Source organism: Micromys minutus, assembly GCF_963924665.1.
Source record: "Micromys minutus genome assembly, chromosome: 10".
NCBI classification, from domain to species: domain Eukaryota; kingdom Metazoa; phylum Chordata; class Mammalia; order Rodentia; family Muridae; genus Micromys; species Micromys minutus.
Window position 1 is genome coordinate 28,231,877 of NC_137979.1, and position 20,842 is coordinate 28,252,718.

The 20,842-nt window shown below is 39.1% G+C and overlaps 1 protein-coding gene across 1 annotated transcript in view; it reads left to right on the top strand.

Moving 5' to 3' along the window:
- Nucleotides 1–597: 597 nt before the first annotated feature.
- The window catches only part of SSH2 (slingshot protein phosphatase 2), a 99,518-nt gene continuing 79,273 nt past the window's right edge, over nt 598–20,842 (top strand). The window contains exon 1 of the mRNA XM_080924238.1: nt 598–840. Coding sequence (XP_080780364.1) covers nt 785–840 — 56 coding nt within the window. The 5' untranslated portion in view covers nt 598–784. The remainder of the gene's footprint in view (nt 841–20,842) is intronic.

Below are 20,842 nucleotides of genomic sequence, written 5' to 3' on the forward strand. Positions count from 1 at the left end.
TCAAATGTTATCCCCTCCACTCTCCCAAGCACCCTTGCTACCTCCAACTAAGGCTGTTGAACCTTCTATATTTATTTACAAGGGTTAGCAGATTTTGTCCACAGTATAGCTCCCTCACACACTATAATCTCTCTAGTTCCACCCTGAGGACCCAAGAAAATTATTGATAAATATTTAACTTACGCTTGTGAGGCCTTTAAAAACCTTGAACACCATTCATAAACTTGGTTCGTTTGCCGTACAGTGCATAAAGCTGGTTAAAAAACTACAGTGCATAGAGCTGGTTAAGAGGCTACAGTGCATAGAGCTACTTAAGAGACTTTTCAGTTTAGTATTCGGAGTAGAGAAATGTCTTCTGCCCATTACTCTCCCTCCACCCAGGCTGCTGTCTGAGGCAGGCAGCCCCCTTACCCAGCAGGCCCGTACGCGTTGCAGGATCCGCGTGGGCGCTAGGAGCCCCGGGGCGGAGCGTCGCCAAGGCCCACCCTCCGGACGCTCTTGACCGCCCCGCCCAGGCGCCCCGCCCCGGACGCGGGTGGGGGAGGGCTGCTGGCAGCGCCGGGCTGCCCAGACTGCTGAGCCTCGGGGCTTCGGCGGCTGCCTCGGAACTCCCGGGCGGACCCAGGTCAGCCGCCGGGAACCAGCGTCTCTGGCTTGGGTTATTCCAACGCATGCTGGTCCAGGATGCGGAGCTGTTCTTCGTGAGACGGCATCGACCCTGAGCACTTTGGCCAGTGAAAGGAAAGCGCCCCCTGCCAGCACCTGCAGCCTCGGTGGCCCCGACATGATCCCCTACTTCTCTGCCAATGCGGTTATCTCTCAGAACGCCATCAACCAGCTGTGAGTCCGCCTCTGCAAATGCTCAGAAAGTTTGCTTTTCAAACCTCTTTTCCGGACATTCTGGGGCGCGAACTAGCGAGCGAGGGCGAAAGAGCAGCGTGCTTGCTGCGCGGTCTAGCTAGATGCATCTAGTTTGCATGGTGGGGTTGGAGGTGTTGGGCGATTCGTGGAGTGTCCCGGAGCCTGGCGAACAGATGAATCTTTTGGAAGAATATTAGACTCCTTGGGGGAGTCTAAAAGTGGATTAACCTCTTAGGCGTCTATGGTGACAGAATGACAGCTGAACTTTGTAGCACGCGAGACTAAGGAAAATGGTTGATAGAATCAGAATAGCGCCAGAAACGCAAGGGTCCGATGGATCCTGCTGGCAGCCAACTTACTGTGGTAGTGAGTCTTATTTAAGTTTGCATATGACTGTACGTTTCTGTTATGGTTCACACAAGGAAGTTCATGCTGCTGTAGTCCGAAGTTATTTCAGAAAATTGGATTTCAGTAGTTTTCTTTTTAAGACCTCTTGACTAGTACATACAGCACAAGTCTTCCTGTACACTCTTTGACTCACTCAAGTGCAGGATTCACACGCATCTTTAAATCGTCATTGTTTTTGAAGTCAGGCTGTAACTCCTTTCCGTTGTGGTTTGCCTGCTTGTGAAAGCTGTGTGCAGAAGTTTGTGGTTAATCTCACCTCGCAGTTACAAAGTTGAAAGTAGAGGAACTCTACCAATTCAAACTGCATCTTTGATCCAGAGGAGAACTTCAAGGTCACTTAAGATAGTAGCAGTTTCAGTTGGTGTGTCTGAGTTCCTTCTAAATTGTCTTCAGAGGAACCACCTACTGAGATTTCCTTATGCCAGTACTAAACAGCGCTGCTACCGTCCCTCCCCATTTAGTGTCCAGCAAAAACTTTTCATTATCTCTTATTAGAAGCACAGAGGATATCATATAAAGTGATTTGTAGATACAGTCATACCTAATTTACTAATTTAGTTATTGATAAACTGTCCTATCCTCCCAGTTGAATTAAACTGATCTTTCCTTTGTGTTGATTCATGGTAGAGCTCCTGAGAAAGATAGCAAAGGGGGAGAATGACTTTACTGCCCAGTACGCTAAGGTCTGCACAGTACACTACCTAACTCTAGAGAGGTGAGGGGATGGACTTTAGGAGGAGGAAAGGAGGAAATACTCTGAAATCTAATAACCAAGCTCAAATGAATAGTTTTATTAGTACTTAAGGAAAGGGGGCAGTGTAAGATCCATCTGTGAACAGTAAATAGATAAGCAAAATGCCCTACACCGCAACGTTATTCTACTTTTTAAAAGAATATTCTGGAGTTGGGGTGATAGTTAACAGTCAGCAGTGAGTAAGTAATATGGCTTTGGGGGAAGACAAGTTCCCCATACTCACTTTAGGTTTCTCCTGTAACTCCAGTTTCAGGATACCAAAGGCCTCTAGTATACGCACATACCTGCACAAAATCAGATGGTTTAAAGCAATAAATAAAAATATTAAAAATAAATATTCAAAATATTGTCTTTTTTTTCTTAAAGGAAATTTGACACGCCAAAACATAATGAACTTGGAAAACATTGTACTAAATGAAGTAAGCCACAAAGAACAAATACTTTGTGATCCTATAGGTCCTGTCCCAGCTCCAGAACTTAAATGTTGTTAAAACTTGAAAGAGGAGTATTTTTAATACTAGTGGAATCAAAAGTTCTAGATACCTCTTACTAATAACTAATGTCCTTGGACAAATCATTTGGCTTTGTTTTCTTCCACTGTAAAATGGGAATTCAACACAATAGATCTCTCTCCCGTTCTCCTTGTTCCTTGTCTCAATGATAGATTGTATTTTATTGGTAGATCCTTAGTAGCTCATACAAGATCATAATTAGCTAACATTTTACAAAACTGTAAATCCTAGCAATAAAAATGAGTTAACTGAATTTAGTAAGAGCTCAGAGCTGCCATCTGTGGACCACTTGTCACCGTGTGTTATCTCATTTAGTCATCACGGGAGTCCTGAACTACTTTGTTGTGTTTACAGTAATGAGACTAAAGCTCAAAGCCATAAGTGACAGAACATCCTTAAAATCCACACCCAGATTTTTTAAAATCACTATAGAGATGTTATTTGTGTTAGTAATTGCAGGGTCACTTTTGAGACCAATAGTAAAGATCTTTGCAGAGTGATGCTAAGGTAAGATGATAAACTTTTAAACGATTTTTGGAATAATCTCTTCCCATTTTGTGTCTAACTACATATCCCAACCTGAGCCCAGACTCAAGCACAGTCTTCCTGCCTAGGCTCCTGGGTAATAGGCGCCACTAGTGAGGCAAACTTTTAAGGTTTGTTTATGTTGAGACTGAGTCTCATTATGTCGCCTTGTTTGTCCTGGAACTGCGATTAGACCAGGCTGAACTCTTTGAACTCAAGAGATTCTCCTGCCTCTCCCTCCTGAGTGCTGGGATTAAGGGGGTGTGTCACCATGTCTGGCCCTAGTTTTTAGGATCTTTATCCCTGACCCTTGTCTCTCATCTCTCTGACTCTTTCTTGCAGTGATGGGGATTAAACGCATGCTTGGTGAGCACTCTCCCACTGGGTTATAGCATATGCAGCTCACTTCATTCTTAAGAGAGGCTTGCTGTTGCTTTGACCTCTAAACTATACTTAACTAGTATTGCTTTGGATATATTTATTAAACATTTACAGTGCTGTTTAGTTCATCATTATGAAAAACATCCATGGGCTTAATATATCTATTGTTGCTACTTAATGCAAACATTCTTAATTTGGAGTACATGACTTGTCTTCAGAAAATTAATGAACTCCCTGAAAGGAAATGTGAGAATATGGAGTAGATAAACATGGATTTTGGAATCAGATTCTCAGTCTGTGATCTTAGACAATGCTGATCTTTTCTAAAGGGAAGTGTTATTTCTAAGATCTGATAATGTACACCTTAACTGATAGGAGCATTTCATGCAGTAACAGATTTATAAATAGCAAAGACTAACTGGAGTAACTAAAAGGTTCAGATTTACTACTAGGAGCCCAGGATGGTAGTTGTGCCTGCAGATGCTACAGCTACTCTGGAGTTTGACACAGAGAATCTTGATTTCAAGACGAGCTTCAGCAACGTAGTGAGACTACTGCCTCATAAAGGGTGGAGGTCAGATTTAAGAGTCCCAAGTAAAGGCTGATATAAGCATAATTTGAGTTTAAGGGAGAGAATCATGAACTTGGGCAAGTGGTTAGTAGTCAGGATAGGACTTGCCCTTTAGAGGATTTCTGTTCTCCTTTTTTCACTTGCTGACTCAGATGATGTGTTTAGAAACCAAGTAACAAATCTTAGGAGACTTGAGTCAAAAAATAAATAGGCCACAGTGAGATTACAAAGCCTTCCTAACCAGAAAAAAACTCATGGCCTTTACAGTGTGGCTTTTGATGATTTTGTAGACTCTGATTTTCAATTGTGATATATATGTTTGAAATATATATATCACAGAATAGTTTTACTGATAATTATGCCATTATTGGTGCATTAAAGTCTCCACTTAACCACTGTATAAAACTCACCAAATGTGTTATTTTTTGACCTATTAACAAAAGAATGTTAAGTAATCAAGTTAAGCTGGGTCTCGTGATCCATACATAATGACTTACAGGCCAGCCTGGGCTACATAAGATTCTATCTCAAGGAAAAAAAATTTACTATCATAAATATCATAAATACTAATTAATTCTACGGGGGATCAGGAGGTATGAGCAACCCAAGAGAATCATCTGATCAAACTTCCGAGTCGTGGGAGGGCTGAGGAGATAACCCAGTCAGTAAAGTATTTGCCTTGCAAGCATGAGAACCGGAGTTGAATCCTCTGAATCCACATAAAAATGCCAGGACTGCACAGTGCAAGATGCTGCTAGCCTGGGCACAAAGTATTAAAATTATTTTGTGAACACTGGTGGTTGTATTAAAACTTATGCCATTGTACTTCAAAAAAATAAAATAAAAAATGCCAGGACTGGCAGTGTGCTGGAAAGTTGGGAAAGATCCTCGGAAGATCCCTAGGGTTCAGGTCATCCAGGCACTATCTCAGAAGTAATGGAGAACATCCCTGAAAATGACACCCATGGTTGCCCTCTGGCTCCCTATGTATATACATACATGTACACACACACACACACACACACAAAACATATACATAATATTTTTAAATAATTTTGGACCAAGACAGTTAAGTTGGGTTAAGAACACTTGCTGATTTTGCAGAGACCTGAATTTAGTTCCCAGCACCCATGTTAGGCAGCTCACAACCAAGTGTAGCTCCAGCCCTAGGGCATCTGACAGTCTCTTTTAGCTTCTATGCTCACCTACATACACTATACACATAAAGAAGAACAAGTCTTAAATAAAAAGAATCTTGAGTCAGTCTGATCAAGATAATTGTGAAATTTTCTGTCCCCTGTAAAAGTCGACATATGCATCCGTCCCTTGTAAAAGCCTACATATGCTTTTTAATAAAACAAACACATAAACTTCTGAAAAACGCAGAAAGGATCATGTACCTCTAGCAGATGAGTGCTGTCACTAAAGGTGTGCTCCATCACATCTAGCTTTTTTTTTTAATATTTTGTTAGTGTGCATGCATGTAGGTGCCCTTAGAGGTCAGAAAGGATGTTGGATCCCTTGGAACTGGAATTATAAGTGTTTGGTAACCAGTAATGTGTATGCTGAGAATTAAACTCTGGTCCTTTGTGGGAGCAGTAAGAGAGCTTAACCATTGAGCTATCTCTCCAGCCCAGGGTTACTTTTAAAAATGATCCCGTTATGAAAATTTTTATTCAAAAGTCTGGGAACTTAGGTATTTAAGTCATTTCTTGGTTTGATAATGAGTTGTTTCTTTTTTTTTAAGCTTTCATTCTTGGACTGAAATGTGTATATTTATTTTCTTGGTTGGGTGTATGAATTTGATTTCCTGACTTTACATCAATGCTTTCTACAAGTTCAAGCTCAACAGTAGAGAGGCATATTGAAATTATCCAACATATAATATAGCCTTTCATGACCTTGGTTTTCTGTGTGTGTATATGTTAAGATTTTAGTTAGTTATTTTAATATATGTGAGTACACTGCCACTCTCTTCAGAATCACCAGAGAGGGCATCAGATCCCATGTGAGCCACCATATGGTTGCTGGGATTTGAACTCAGGACCTCTGTCTGGAAGAACTGTCAGTGTTCTTAACCACTGAGCCATCTCTCCATCCCCATGGTTTTTGTCTTTAACACAGGGTTTGCTACATAACCCAAGCTGCCTAGAACTCATCCTCCTGCTTCATTCCCTTGTAATTTGATGATGTTGAGTTTTTTGCTTTGTTTTAAATTTTCAGTTCCTCTTTCTGGTTGTCCAGTTGATTGCACGTGCTCTTTTCAAGGCTTAAGTTTTCATCATAAACACCTTGAGTGCTTGTTAAAACACAAATTGCTGGTTTCTGAACTCGTAGGCTAGAGAGTTGCACTTCTAACAAGTTCATAAATGCTCATGACGTTAGTGTATACCACACTTTGGCAGCCACTACTTTGTATTTTTCAGAGGCAGATTAGGAAAAGCATCATCCAAATTTGATATAGTAAATAATCAGAAAAAAATGGTGACATAATTTGAACAGAAATACATGGCTTATTTTTGGTAGAAAGGAAACCCACAACAGTATTTGCTATTGCTGATCTAAACTCTTATGAAGCTATATGTGCTTTAAAAGCTTTGATATATGTGCATGTTTATGATCTGTATATGTGTCTGCTCAGAGGTGTGCATGCGTGTGTGTGTGTGTGTGTGTGTGTGTGTGTGTGTGTGTGTGTATGCATGTGTGTATGCATGTGTGTATATGTGACACACCACAGACAAGGAGGTCAAATGTCAGTTTTGGAAATTGGTTCTCTTCTTTTATCTTGTTGAGTCAGGGTCCAACTTGTTTCTGTCTTGCTACATACAGCAAACTGGCTAGCCTTTGAGCTTTCAGGAATCCTCTAATCTCCCATCTTACTTTAGTAGGTGCTGGAATTACATATGTGCCACCACATCTGACTTTTCACATTGATTTCAAAGATTGAAGTCAAGTTGTCAGGCTTTGTACAGCAGTGTTTCTGTCCACGGAGACAGCTCAACAGTCCCCAGCCTATTCAGTGTGGTTACATTACTATTAACACTAATATACTGTGTTAATAGTAACATTAAATAGATTTTTTTTTTTTACTGCACTGTTACCCTGATAACACACTTTTGAGTGCTATATATATTGTCTCATTCTCCTTCAAAACCCTATTCCAGACTTTTTAATGCTGTGCTAGGGATTAAATCCCAAATTTACATTTCTGTCAAACATTCTACCACCAAACTAATAAATATCCATCTAGTACCATGACTTTTTTTTACTGACTTAAACTGCTAGATTTAAATATTAAATTTATAGATTCTTGAGGCTTATTTTTAGATTTATTCTTACTTTTAATTATGTGTATGTGTGTGGACATATTTACACAACTGCCCTCAGATACCAGAAATTTTAGATCGCCCTGAAGTTTAGAGTTACAGATGGCTGTGAACCACCTAACATGGATGCTGGAAATCGAACCCGGGTCCAATTTCCTAAAGGCAATATGGACTCTTAACTGCTGAACCATACATAAGGCTGTTTGTAAGGCCTTCTCTTAAAGTCTGCAGTCTCTGACGTGTCTTTATACTCATACACTAACACCACAGCATTTGCTTCAGTCTTTAGTTGAGATTTTGAAATCTCCTTTGGCAGGGCCTACCTCATTGTTTTTTTTTTTGTTTTGTTTTGTTTTTTGTTTTTTTTTTTTTGTTGTTGTTGTTGTTAATTAACTTTCCAGGGTTGTGTTTTTGTTTTGTTTTGTTTTTTGGAGAGGTACAGGATGTCAGGAGAAAACTTTTTTTTAAACCAAGTGTCACTATGGAGCTATGGCTGCCCTGAAGCTCACTATATGTGTCGATCAGGATGATCTTGTACTCAGAGAGATCTGCCTGCCTCTAACTTCTGAGTGCTGGGATTAAAGGTGTGTGCCATCAAGCCTGGTTAGCAACACCTTTTCTAATTAGTCACAACACATATAACTCAAATGTAACTAAGCTTTTCATACTTTCTTTTTTATCATTTCAATTACATTTATTTGTGTGTGGGGGTGGTATATAGGTGAACCATATTGGGAAGGTCCTTCTAACGGGGGTCTTGGGTATCAAATGAGGTTATCAGGTGCCTTAGCCTGTTGAGCTGTCTGACAGGGCCCATGTCTACTTTTTTATCGATTTCTTTGTTCTTTGTTTCTAATATAGACCTTATTTTTAGTTTGATTTTCTCAGTTCCTATAGGATAATGGTTATATTATCTATAAGTGAGTTCTGTCTCTTTGAAAATAACTCTTAAATTGCTTTGACTAGGACCACTAGTTACATATATTGCACTGTTTGTCCTCTTTCCCCTTGTAAATGGAGTGCTGCTTATGTCTTGTAAACAAGTGTGACTATACTTTATGCTACCGGTTCCTACATATAGTACTTAACGTGTTGAGACTATTTCATTGCAACTTATTTGCAAAGATTTTTATGATTTAGTTTAATTTTGTTGGATACTTTTTTGTTGGTTTGTTGTTATTGTTGTTGTTGTTGTGTAGCCTTAACTGTCTTGGAACTTACTCTGTAGACCAGGCTGGCATCAAACTCACAGAGACCCACCTTCTTCTGCCTTCCAAACTAAAGGCATCTGCCAACTTCCCCACCCCTTAAACCACCAAACTACACACACACACACACACACACACACACACACACACCATGGCTCTGTTGAATACATTTTATATTAATTGAATGTATGAATATAAGGTATTGTTTCCTTTATTAAACTGAGTGGCTAAAGCTAACAAACTAATAGTTCTTATGATTATTTCTGATTCTTGAATAGTCTTATTATTTTTTAAAGTTATCAAATTCGTTTACATTCAGTAAGTCTACAAATAAGAACAAGTTACCAGAGAGCTGTTGGGAGTTTTCAAAGGTACATTTCTGTTTTCATTATTGATAGTAAGTTTTTGTGGCTTTATCTGCACTTGGTTTTGTTTGCAGTTGGTGAAGCAATAATTAGTCTAGAAGGTAGGGCAGACATGAGCTCTGAACTTTGGCCCTGGTCTTACGAGTACCCAAGCTAACTGTAGATTTGCACAATGAAGGTGAACTGAAATGGAGGGTTGCTCTACTCGAGATTTCTGCTTGATAAAGAGTAGGTAGTTTTTCTGAATTATTGCTACTTAACATCTTTTCTCACTCCTAAAATTGAGCAATATTTCTAGGCCTACACTAAGAAACCACTTCTCAAACCTGAAATGATTAAATAAGTCAGTCTCTGTGTCTAAGGGCTGTTGGACTTTGGGAATAACAAAGATGCTCTAACTTTCATAAACTATCATGTACACTTCTCTTGGGTCTCTCTAATAAATGTGAATATACTGAAACATATGTCTAAAATGCCATACATTTACTGTACGTTCAGCTGCACTGGGGCTAATGGAGAATGATACAGGTACTGTCGAACAATTTGTGATTAATCATATAGTTTCTGGATTTCTAAAATATAATATCCCAAGTGTTCACAGATAAAATTAGTTAGCTGTTTTTGTTAAATAAAGCAGGATGTTGCCACCCATCACTCAATTATGCTTAACTTGCCGAAATATGCTAAAAACATTAAGGACATTTTAGACTTTCCTGTTATTTGGAATAAATATAACTGGTTGTTTATAAATAGATTATCAGTGTTACATACTAGACATCAAATTTAGTCCACCCCCTTTTTAAATGTTGTATGAATTTATTAGCAAGTTGGCTTTCTTTGTTAATATACTTTTAGAGGGATATAACCCTTCTTTGAGTAACCAAAGGGATTTTACATTAGTTACATCTGTTAAAGTAACAAAATCTGGAGTCTTAAATCATTCTCTAGTAAAGAGAAAACTCAGTGTTAACCACTTCTAACAGTTTAGGTCTCAGTGCATAGATGTAGAATTATTTTTATATGAGTTAAATAATCCATTTTGTTGCATATGTTAGATTCAATGGTGCTTGATTTTATAAGACTATAGAGTTCGAATGAGATGATTCACGAGAGGTTAAAATTTTACAAATATGAATGTTTGAAACTACACTCAATATTTATTGATCAAGGCTCACATGTAATCCCATAAACCATAATAGTGTACTTCGTTCCTGATTGTTTTACTTTTGGATTATAATTATATTGACTATCTTTTCTAGTGATTTTTATTAAAAAGCATTTATCTTAATGCATCTTTAAGCATTCTTTATCCCCCAGGAAAAGGCTGTTATGGCTTATGAGCTCAGTATCTTCTCATGTGTCTTATTTCTGTTATATTTTGAATTTTACATAATAAAATTCAGTTGATATCCACGAGGGCCAAAAAATGATACTATTTGCTGATTGGAAACAAGTATTGCTTGTGACAGAAAGTGAGACCACTTCTTTAATAGCCTCTTTCATTCCATGTCTTTTTAATTACAGTTTATCCAAGTGTTAAAATACCTGGTTCTCATGAAATTTAAAAAAAAAAAAAAAAATCCTGTTATTATATCATCTTTTTTTTTTTTTTTTAAGGACCATTCCTCTGGGAACTTGTAAATGGAGTTGTGATTTGATTGAGAATGGTTGAATGCTTAGTCACCAGGAACTGTTTGAAAGGATTAAAAGAATTAGGAGGTGTATCCTTGTATCTCCCAGGGTTGGCTTTGAGGTTTCAAAAGTCAGTCTCTCCCTGTCTCTGTGTGTGTCTCTCTCTCTGTCTCGCTGTCTCTCTCACTGTCTCTCTGTTTCTGTGTCTGTCTGTCTCCCTCTCTCCCTCCCTCCCTTTCAGCTATTCCTCCAGTGCCATGCCTGCTGTGCTTGTCACTATCCACCCTGCCATGATGATAATGAACCACACTCTGAAAGAAACTATTCTCAAGCTCCAAGTTAAATGCTTTATTTTATAATAAGAGTTGCTTTGGTCATGGTATATCTTCACAGCAATAGAACACTAAGACAGAAGTGATATGAATTCTAGATGTAATTTTCATTTTTAAAATATTTTTGATTAGCCGGGTGGTAGTAGCACATGTCTTTAATTCCAGCAGTCAGAAGACAGAGGCAGGCAGATCTCTGTGAGTTTGAGGCCAGCCTGGTCTACAGAGCAAGTTCCAGGACAGCCAGAGCTATACAGGGAAACCCTGCCTCAAAACACAGAATAGAGCAAAACAAAATTTATTTTACTTATGGTTATGGTTATAGGTATAGGTATTTTACATTCTTGTATGTCTGTGCACTTTATGCATGCCTGGTACCCACACAGGGCAGAAAAAGACATTAGATTCTCCTGAACTGGAGTTACAGAAGGTTGTAAGCCACCATAAGGGTGCTAGAAATTCTGTTTAGGTCCTCCGAAAGAGCAGCCAATGCTTCTAACCACTGAGCCATATCTTTGTTTGCCTCTCTCCCTTGCTTAATATGGGTTCTCATGTGGCTCTGGCTGGCCTCAAAATCAGAGATCTGCCTACCAAGTAGTATAATTAAAGGTATATGCCACCATGCCCAGCACGAATTTTTCTTAAAATTGTTTTATGTGTATGTATTTGTGCCTGCGTGAGTTTATATGCATCCACTTGTGTGTAGGTACCTTAGGAAGCCAGAGGGAATCCCAGGAACTGGTGAATATGAGCCACCATGTAGGTGCTGGGAACAGACCCTGAGTCCCCAGTAAAAGCAGTAAGAGCTTTTAACTACCGAGTCATTTCTGTGTCTGTGCGTGTGCACATGTGAGTGCAGGTGCTGGAGGCTGGAGGAAGTAATGGATCCCCTGGAAACTGGGATTACAGGCAGCTGTAAGCCACCCAGTGTGGTTCTGGAAACCAAACTCATGTCCTTTGAAAGAACAGTAAGCCCTCTTGGCCACTTAGCCATCTCTCCAGTCCCAAATGTGCTAAGAGATGGGTGAAATAGATTCAAACAATGAGTGAATCTGAACCACTTTGAGATGTTTAAATATCATTCTGTCAGTTCAATCAGTAACGTCTCCAGTTTAATTCTTGCTTGGCACCACTTTTAACTTTTTAGGTTTGGGAGGGTTTTTCAGTTTTGGTTTTGTTTTGTTTTCTTTTGAGATGGTCTCCTGTAACCTAGGCTAGCTTCAAACTTTAAATTTGGCCAACAATCTCTTTGAACTTGTGATCTCCCATCCTTTTCCTAAATGCTGGGAAACACAGGTGCTGTGTGCTACCATGCCCAGCTATCATACATAATTTTTTTTATCTATCCTTCTTTATTTTATTTATTTACATTTCAAATGCTGTCCCCTTCCCAGTTTCCCCTCCACAAGCCCCCTCCTCTGTCCCTCTCCCCTGCCTCTGTGAGGGGGCTCCCACACCCACCCATGCATTCCTGCCTCAGCACCCTAGTATTTCCCTTCCCTTGGTCATCAAGCCTCCACAGGACCAAGGGGCCCCCTCCTAGAGATGCCAGATAAGGCCATCCTCTACTACATATCCCACTGGAGCCACGGATTCCCCCATGTGTATTCTTTGGTTGGTGGTTACTATACATGATTCTTAAAGTGCCCCAATCCCTAAACATTCTTTTTCTTTTCTTTTTTTTATTGAACAACTTTATTTTAAAAAACAGATAAATGTACAGATTTAAATGCATTTTTGCATAAAAGTATATGAATACATTTTTGTCAGTACTTGTTTTTTTTAAAGGTTTGATAGTATACATTAAAATCTTACTCGTTACAATGAGCATAAAGTACATGTAAAACAAGTTGTAACCTGGAAATAGTCAAAGTTTTCTTGGTGTGTAAAGATTAAGCATAATGGTTTTTCTCTCTCTTTTTTTTTTTTTTTTTTTTTGGCCTTTGTTTTTCTTGAACTTGATATAGTCTGTGAGTTGTTTCTGGGGTGTTCAGAGCTTTCTGGGGTTAGTATCCAATTATCAGTGACTGCATATTATGTCTGTTCTTTTGTGACTGGGTTATCTCACTCAGGATGATATTCTCTAGATGCATCCATTTTCCTATGACTTTCATAGTCATTGTTTCTAATGGCTGAGTAGTACTCCATTGTGTAAATGTACCACAATTTTTGTATCCATTCATCTACTGAAGGACATCTGGGTTCTTTCCAGCTTCTGGCTATTATAAATAGAGCTGCTATGAACAGAGTGGGGCATGTGTCTTTGTTGTATGTTGGAGCATCTCTGGGGTAAATGCCCAGAAGTGGAATAACTGGGTCTTCAGGTAGTACTGTGTCCAATTTTCTGAGGAACCACCAAACTGATTTCCAGAGTGGTTGTACCTGTTTACAACCCCACCAACAGTGGAGAAGTGTTTCTCTTTCTCTGTATCCTCGCCAGCATCTGCTGTCATCTGAATTTTTGATCTTAGCCATTCTGGTTGGTGTGAGGTGGAATCTCAGGGTTGTTTTGATTTGCATTTCCATGATGACTAAGGATGTCGAGTACTTCCTTAGATGCTTCTCAGCCATTCGATATTCCTCAATTGAGAACTTTTTGTTTAGCTCTGTATCCCATTTTTTTTAGTAGGATTGTGTGATTCTCTGGTGTCTAACTTGTTGAGTTCTTTGTATACCTTGGATATTAGGCCTCTATCAGATGTGGGGTTGGTAAAGATCTGTTGGCTGCCATTTTGTTGTCTTGACAGCGTCCTTAGCCTTACAGAAACTTTGCAATCTCATAAGTCCCATTCGTCGCTATTTGACCTTAGAGCAGGAGCCACTGGTGTTCTGTTCAGGAAATTTTCTCCTGTCCCTATGTGTTCTAAGGTTTCCCCTACTTTCTCTTCTAATAGTTTCAGTGTACCTGGTTTAATGTAGAGTTCTTTGAATCACTTGGACTTGAGCTTTGTACAAGGAGATAAGAAAGGGTCTATTTTCATTCTTCTGCATGCTGCCAGTTGGACCAACACCATTTATTGAAGAGGCTGTCTCCCTTTTCCATTGAATGTTCACAGCTCCTTTGTCAAAAATCAAGTGACCATATATGTGAGGGCTCATTTCTGGATCTTCTATTCTATTCCATTGATCCACGTGCCTATTTCTGTACCAGTACCATGCAGTTTTTAACACAATTGACTTGTACTATAGCTTGAGGTTACGAATGGTGATTCCCGCAGATGTTTTCTTGTTGTTGAGGATGGATTACGCTATTCTAGGTCTTTTGTTATTCCAGATGAAATTGCACATTGCTCTTTCCAACTCTATGAAGAATTGGGTCGGAATTTTGATGGGGATTGCATTGAATCTTTAGCTTGCTTTTGGTAAGGTGGCCATTTTTAGAATGTTGATCCTTCCAATCCATGAGCATGGAATATCTTTCCATTTTCTGAGATCTTCCTTGATTTCCTTCTTCAGAGATTTGAAGTTCTTTTCATACAGTTCCTTCACTTGCTTAGTTAGAGTCACACCAAAGTATTTCATATTGTTTGTGACTATTGTGAAGGGTGTCTTTTCCCTAATTTCCTTCTCCGCATGTTTGTCCTTTGAGAAGAGGAAGGCTACTGATTTGTTTGAGTTAATTTTATATCCAGCCACTTTGTTGAACTTGTTTATCAGCTGTAGAAGTTCTCTGGTGGAATTTTTGGGGTCACTTACGTATACTATCATGTCATCTGCAAACAGTGATGTTTTTACTTCTTCCTTTCCAATTTGTATCCCTTTGATTTCCTTTTGCTGTCCAATTGCTCCAGCCAGGACTTCCAGTACTATGTTGAATAGGTAGGGGGAGAGTGGGCATCCTTGTTTAATCCCTGATTTTAGTGGGATTGCTTCAAGTTTCTCACCATTAAGTTTGATGTTGGCTATTGGTTTGCTGTATATTGCTTTTATTATGTTTAGGTATAGGCCTTGGATTCCTATTCTTTCTAAGACTTTTAACATGAAGGGGTGTTGAATTTTGTCAAATGCTTTCTCAGCATCTAGTGAGATGACCATGTGGTTTTTTTCTTTGAGTTTGTTTATATGGTGGATTACGTTGATAGATTTTTGTATATTAAACCATCTCTGCATCCCAGGGATGAAGCCTACTTGATCATGGTGAATGATCGTTTTGATGTATTCTTGGATTCAGTTTGCAAGGATTTTGTTGAGTATTTTTGCATCAATGTTCATAAGTGAGATTGGTCTGAAGTTCTCTTTCCTTGTAGGGTCTTTTTGTGGTTTAGGAACAAGGGTTATTTTGGCCTCGAAAAATGAGTTAGGTAGTGTTTCATATGACTCTATTTTGTGAAATAGTTTGGAGAGTATTGGTATTAGGTCATCAATAAATGTCTGATAGAATTCTGCACTGAACTCATCTGAACCTGGGCTTATTTTGGTTGGGAGGCTTTTGATGACTGCTTGTATTTCTTTAGGTGTTATGGGATTATTTAGATGGTTTACCTGGTCCTGGTTTAACTTTAGGATCTTGTATCTGTCTAGGAATTCATCCGTTTCCTCCAGATTTTCCAGCTTTGTGGAGTATAGGCTTTTGTAGTAGGATCTGATGATTTCTTGAATTTCCTCAGTTTCAGTTGTTATGTCTCCACTTTCCTTTCTGATTTTGTTAATTTGGATACTTTGCCCTCTAGTTAGTCTGGCTAAGGGTTTATCAATCTTGTTAATTTTCTCAAAGAACCAGGTCTTGGTTTTGTTGATTCTTTGAATGGTTCTTTTGTTTCTATTTAGTCAATTTCTACCCTAAGTTTGATTATTTCTTGCTGTCTACTCCTCTTGGGTGTATCTGCTTCCTTTTGTTCTAGAGCTTTCAACTGCGCTGTCAAGTTGCTAGTGTATGCTCTCTCCAGTTTCTTTTTGGAAGCGCTCAGGGCTATGAGTTTTCCTCTCAGTGCTGCTTTCATTGCATCCCATAGGTTTGGGTATGTTGTGTTTTCATTTTCATTAAATTCTAGAAAATCCTTAATTTCTTTCTTTATTTCTTCTTTGACCATGCTATTGTTTAATAGAGCATTGTTTAGTTTCCATGTATATATGGACTTTTTGTTGTCTTTGTTGTTATTAAAGACCAACCTTAGACTGTGGCGATCTGACAGGATGCATGGGAGTATTTCAATCTTCTTATATCTATTGAGGCTTGTTTTGTGACCGATTATATGGTCAATTTTGGAGAAGGTGCCATAAGGTGCTGAGAAGAAGGTGTATTCTTTTGTTTTAGGATGAAATGTTCTGTAAATGTCTATTAATTCCAATTGGTTCATAACCTCTGCTAGTTTCACTGCGTTCTTGTTCAGTTTCTCTTTCCATGATCTGTCCATTGACGAGAGTGGGGTGTTGAGGTCTCCCACTATTATTGTGTGGGGTGCAATGTATTTTTTGAGCTTTAGTAGGGTTTCTTTTATGAATATGGGTGCTCTTGTATTTGGAACATATATGTTAAGGATTGAGAGTTCCTCCTGAAAAATTTTCCCTATAATGAGTAAAACGTGTCCTTCCTTATCTTTTTTTATGACTTTTGGTTGAAAGTCTACTTTATTCGATATTAGAATGGCTACTCCAGCTTGTTTCTTCGGGTTGTTTGCTTGGAAGGTTTTTTTCCCAACCTTTTACTCTGAGATAGTGTCTGTCTTTGTCTCTGTCCTGTATGCAGCAAAATGATGGATTCTGTTTATGTATCCAGTCCAATAGCCTATGTCTTTTTATTGGAGAATTGAGATCATTTATGTTAACAGATATTAAGGAATGGTGGTTGCTGATTCCTGCTATTTTTGCTTTTAGAGGTAGAATTGTGCCTGCGTGTCTTTCTTCTTTTGGTTTTCTTGCTTAGGTATTTTCTTGTTTTTACTAGGATGTAGTTTCCCTCCTTGTTTTGGGTTTTCCACCTATAATTCATTGTAGTGCTAGGTTTGTGGTCAGATATTGTGTATATTTAGGTTTGTCCTGGAATATCTTCGTCTCTCCATCTATGGTGATTGAGAGTTTTGCTGGGTATAGCAGCTTGGGCTGACACTTCTGTTCTCTTAGGGTCTGCATGATGTCTGTCCAGGCTCTTCTAGCTTTCATAGTCTCTGTTGAGAAGTCGGGTGTGATTCTGATTGGTCTGCCTTTATATGTTACATGACCTTGTTCCTTATTGCTTTTAGTATTCTTTCTTTGCTTTGGGCACTTGGCGTTTTGACTATTACATGTTGGGAGGAATTTCTTTTCTGGTCCACTCTATTTGGAGTTCTGTAGGCTTTTTTTATGCTTATGGTCATCTCATTCTTAAGGATAGGGAAGTTTTCTTCTATGATTTTGTTGAAGATATTTACTGTGCCTCTTAGTTGATATTCTTCGCCCTCTTCTATTCCTATTATCCTTAGGTTTGATCTTCTCATTGTGTCCTGGATCTCCTGGACATTTTGGGTTAGGAGCTTTTTGGCTTTTGCATCTTCTCTGTTTTTTGTCTTTGGCCCCTGAGATTCTCTCTTCCATCTCTTGTAGTCTATTGGAGATGCTTACATCTGTGACTCCTGATTTTTTTTTTAGGTTTTCTACCTCCAGGGTTGTCTCTTTTAGTGTTTTCTTTATTTCCACTTCTATTTTAAATTCCTTCTTCAATTTCTTCATCTCTTTGGTTCTGTTTTCCTCTAGTTCTTCGATTTCTTTGAGTGTTTTTTCATGTTTCCTCTTTAAAAGCTTCTGATTCTTTTTGCTTTTCCTCCTGTTCTTGTTTAAAGATCTCCATCATCATCCTGAGGTATGATTTCAGGTCTGAGTCTTCTTTTTCTGGAGTGTTTGGCATTCCGCTGTTTGCTGTGATGGAAGAGCTGGGTTCTGATGTTGCCAGGTTGTCTTGGTTTCCATTGGGTAAGTTCTTTCCCTTTCCTCTTGCCATCTTGTTGTCTGTGATTATACGTGGTCTCTCCCATGTACCTGGCCTGTGTCCCTGGATCTCCGCTGTTTTAAGTGGCAAATGGCTTGAGCATTTGGTCAGCACGCAGGGGCCTTCTGGATGGACCCAAGTCTCTACAGCAGAGTTCCTGCTCCCCTGGCCCACCTGGACCGCGCACTAGGCCTAGCCCTCTCTGCACCACGGCTACTCACAAAGCAGTCTTGCCAGGCCTGTGTCCCTAGATCTCCGCTGTTCCCGGTGGCAAATGACCTGAGCGTTTGGTCTGCACACAAGGGCCCTCCAGGTGGAAACTGAGTTGCTATGGCAGAGTTCATGCTCCCCTGAACCAATGGGAAGGGGACGTGCTTTCCGAGCGCCTGGTCCTGCTCTCTCTGCGCCCCAGCCACTCACAGCGCAGTCTCACCAGGCCTGCGTCCCGGGATCTCCGCTGTTCCCGGTGGCAAAATCCCTAAACATTCTTTTTAATGACCTTTAAAAGTTCTCTTGAGTGGGAGAGATGGCTCAGTGGTTAAGAGCACTGACTGCTCTTCCATTGGTCCTGAGTTCAAATCCCAGAAACCACATGGTGGCTCACAGCCATCTGTAATGAGATCTGATGCCCTCTTCTGGTGTGTCTAAAGACAGCTACAGTGTACTTATATATAATAAATAAATATATCTTTTTTTAAAAAGTTCTCTTGGCCCCATTCAGAATAAGTATTTGCTATTTTCCCTTGTTCCCAGTATTTTAATACTATAGTGTTCAAGATAAAGACAACTCTGATCAGACCCATAAAGAATCTCACTATTCACTGCATGACAGATTATATAGCTTCTCTAAGCCTTCATTTTGTGTGTGAAAAAAGTGGAATTTGTAATACAAGGATTAAATATAGTATTTTTGAATTACAGGCAATAGTAAGAGCTCAGTAAATGTTAACTTGGTTTTTGTTTTGTTTCAATACATGGTCTTTCACTTTGGAGTCCTGGCTGGCCGCAGACTCACAGAATCTGCCTGCCTCTGCCTCCTGAGTGCTGATGGTAAAAATTCTATAAATTGTATTATCATAATTCCACTTAATTTGTATGATATAGGAGATAAAAAAGGAATACATATAAAGCATGGGCCAGATTGTTCAGAAGATATGACATATAAATGAAGAAATGACTAAGAATACAATCTAAACAGCAGTGGGTGCTTTAGGAGTGTAGAGGACAGGAAGGTATTGTGCAGCAGCGGTTAGGAAGGATAGGGGTAGTAGGACTTGAACTGGGATTCTGCCCTTTATGTCTTAATTTATGTAAACAGTGGTAAACAATAGAACTCTACTCTGGAGGATATTGTGGCTATATTATAAATAGATAATTTTCAACTAATGACTTAGGAATCATAAGAGAAATCTAGAAAGGCTTTTGCACAGAGGTTGTTTTTTCAGGCTAGCTGCAGTGTGTTTTGAGTCTATGAAATGGAAGAGCTGTAAAGTGTGCCAATGCCAGTTACTGTGTGGAGCGCCCAGGTAGACTTTATGTTGACAGTTTTGAAAATCTGTTGTTAATGAGTCCAAAAGGCTGGGATAACAACATAAACCCTCAGGATCTGCATAAGGACAGAAATCCTTAAACTCTTTGCTAGTGACTTTATACTTAAAATAGTATAGAAAGAATATTCAAGTAATCCAAAGTAAGGCCTGTCTGCTTCATCCAGATGCTGAGCTCTGGATCTTTCGCCAGCATCATAGTCTAGACAGAGCAATACACATGACATGGTTTTATACTGTTTAAGAGAATGCGCTATAAAGGAAAGCTGCTCTGATTGCCACCTTCTCCTCCTCTTTCTCTTCCTCCTCTTCCTCCTCTTCTTCCTCTTCCTCCTTCCTCTTTCTGGCTTGATTACAGACTTTATGGCCTAATGGCTGTTAATAGCTTTCCATGTCACATGCTGTACAAGCAGAATGCAGTTCTTTAGTTTGTAAGCTAAACACACGTGAGAACCATCCTGGTGGATACTGTGATCTTTAAACAAATTATAATCTTCTGACTGTGTCAGTTACTAAGCTCAAGAACTGCACAGGAGACATGTTACCCCAAGCCCAAGTGAGAAAAAAAAGCAACTTTCACATACTCAAAAGTTAGTGGTTATACCTGACCAACACAAAGAATCACAGCAAGCTGAGACTGTGCAAGATAAACCACGGTTTTTTTTTTTTTTTTTTTTTTTTTTTTTGATGTAGTGGGTTCTGACCAAATGAATTTAAAGAGTGTAGTTTATTTTTAGACTTAAGAAAAATGGAAGATTTAAAGGTGCTTGTTGACTTATCTTTAAGTATTACAAACACTTGTTTTAATTGTATTTCTGTATTGCTCACATCTTTGAAATACCTGAGTATTTCTACTGGATCTGGCTGTTCACTCCTGTGACTCTTGTCCTTGAGCATGGTAGTCAGCTACATCCACACGACTGGGACTTTCTCTCTTCCCCTCTAGGTTCAGTGAGATCCTGTCTCAAGAGAATAAGATGAAGACTGGTAAAGCAGATCTCTTGTGTTCACAGGAGTGCTCACCTGGGCATGTGTTCACCTATCACATCTAAGCACAAAAGAGCGTTATGCACATAACATTTGTATTTTACTTCCACTCTTTATCCCCCACTTAGCTAAAAACAAACTTGCCTTGGGTAATTATTTTAAATTGAAGTCACCTTCTTAGTAAAGAAAATACTAATTACTCTATTATTTGCAGATGATACATATTTTTGTTATAGAAAAGTCAGAAAATATTGTTTCTCTTCCATTCAAAAAACAAAAACAAAAAAGTATTTCTCTTGCTAGGTGTGGTGGCATGTGTTTAATCCCAGCAATCAGGAAGTAGAGGCAGGTGGATCTCAGTGAGTTCAAGGCCAGCATAGTAAGATCCAGGACAGCAAGAGCTATGTATAGAGACCCTAACTCAAAAACAAACAAACAAACAAAAGTATTACTCGTATTCTTATCTCCTAAAGATACTTAATGTTAACTCTTTTTCTGTGTATGAATGTGTATTTCCTATATGGATGTTATATTG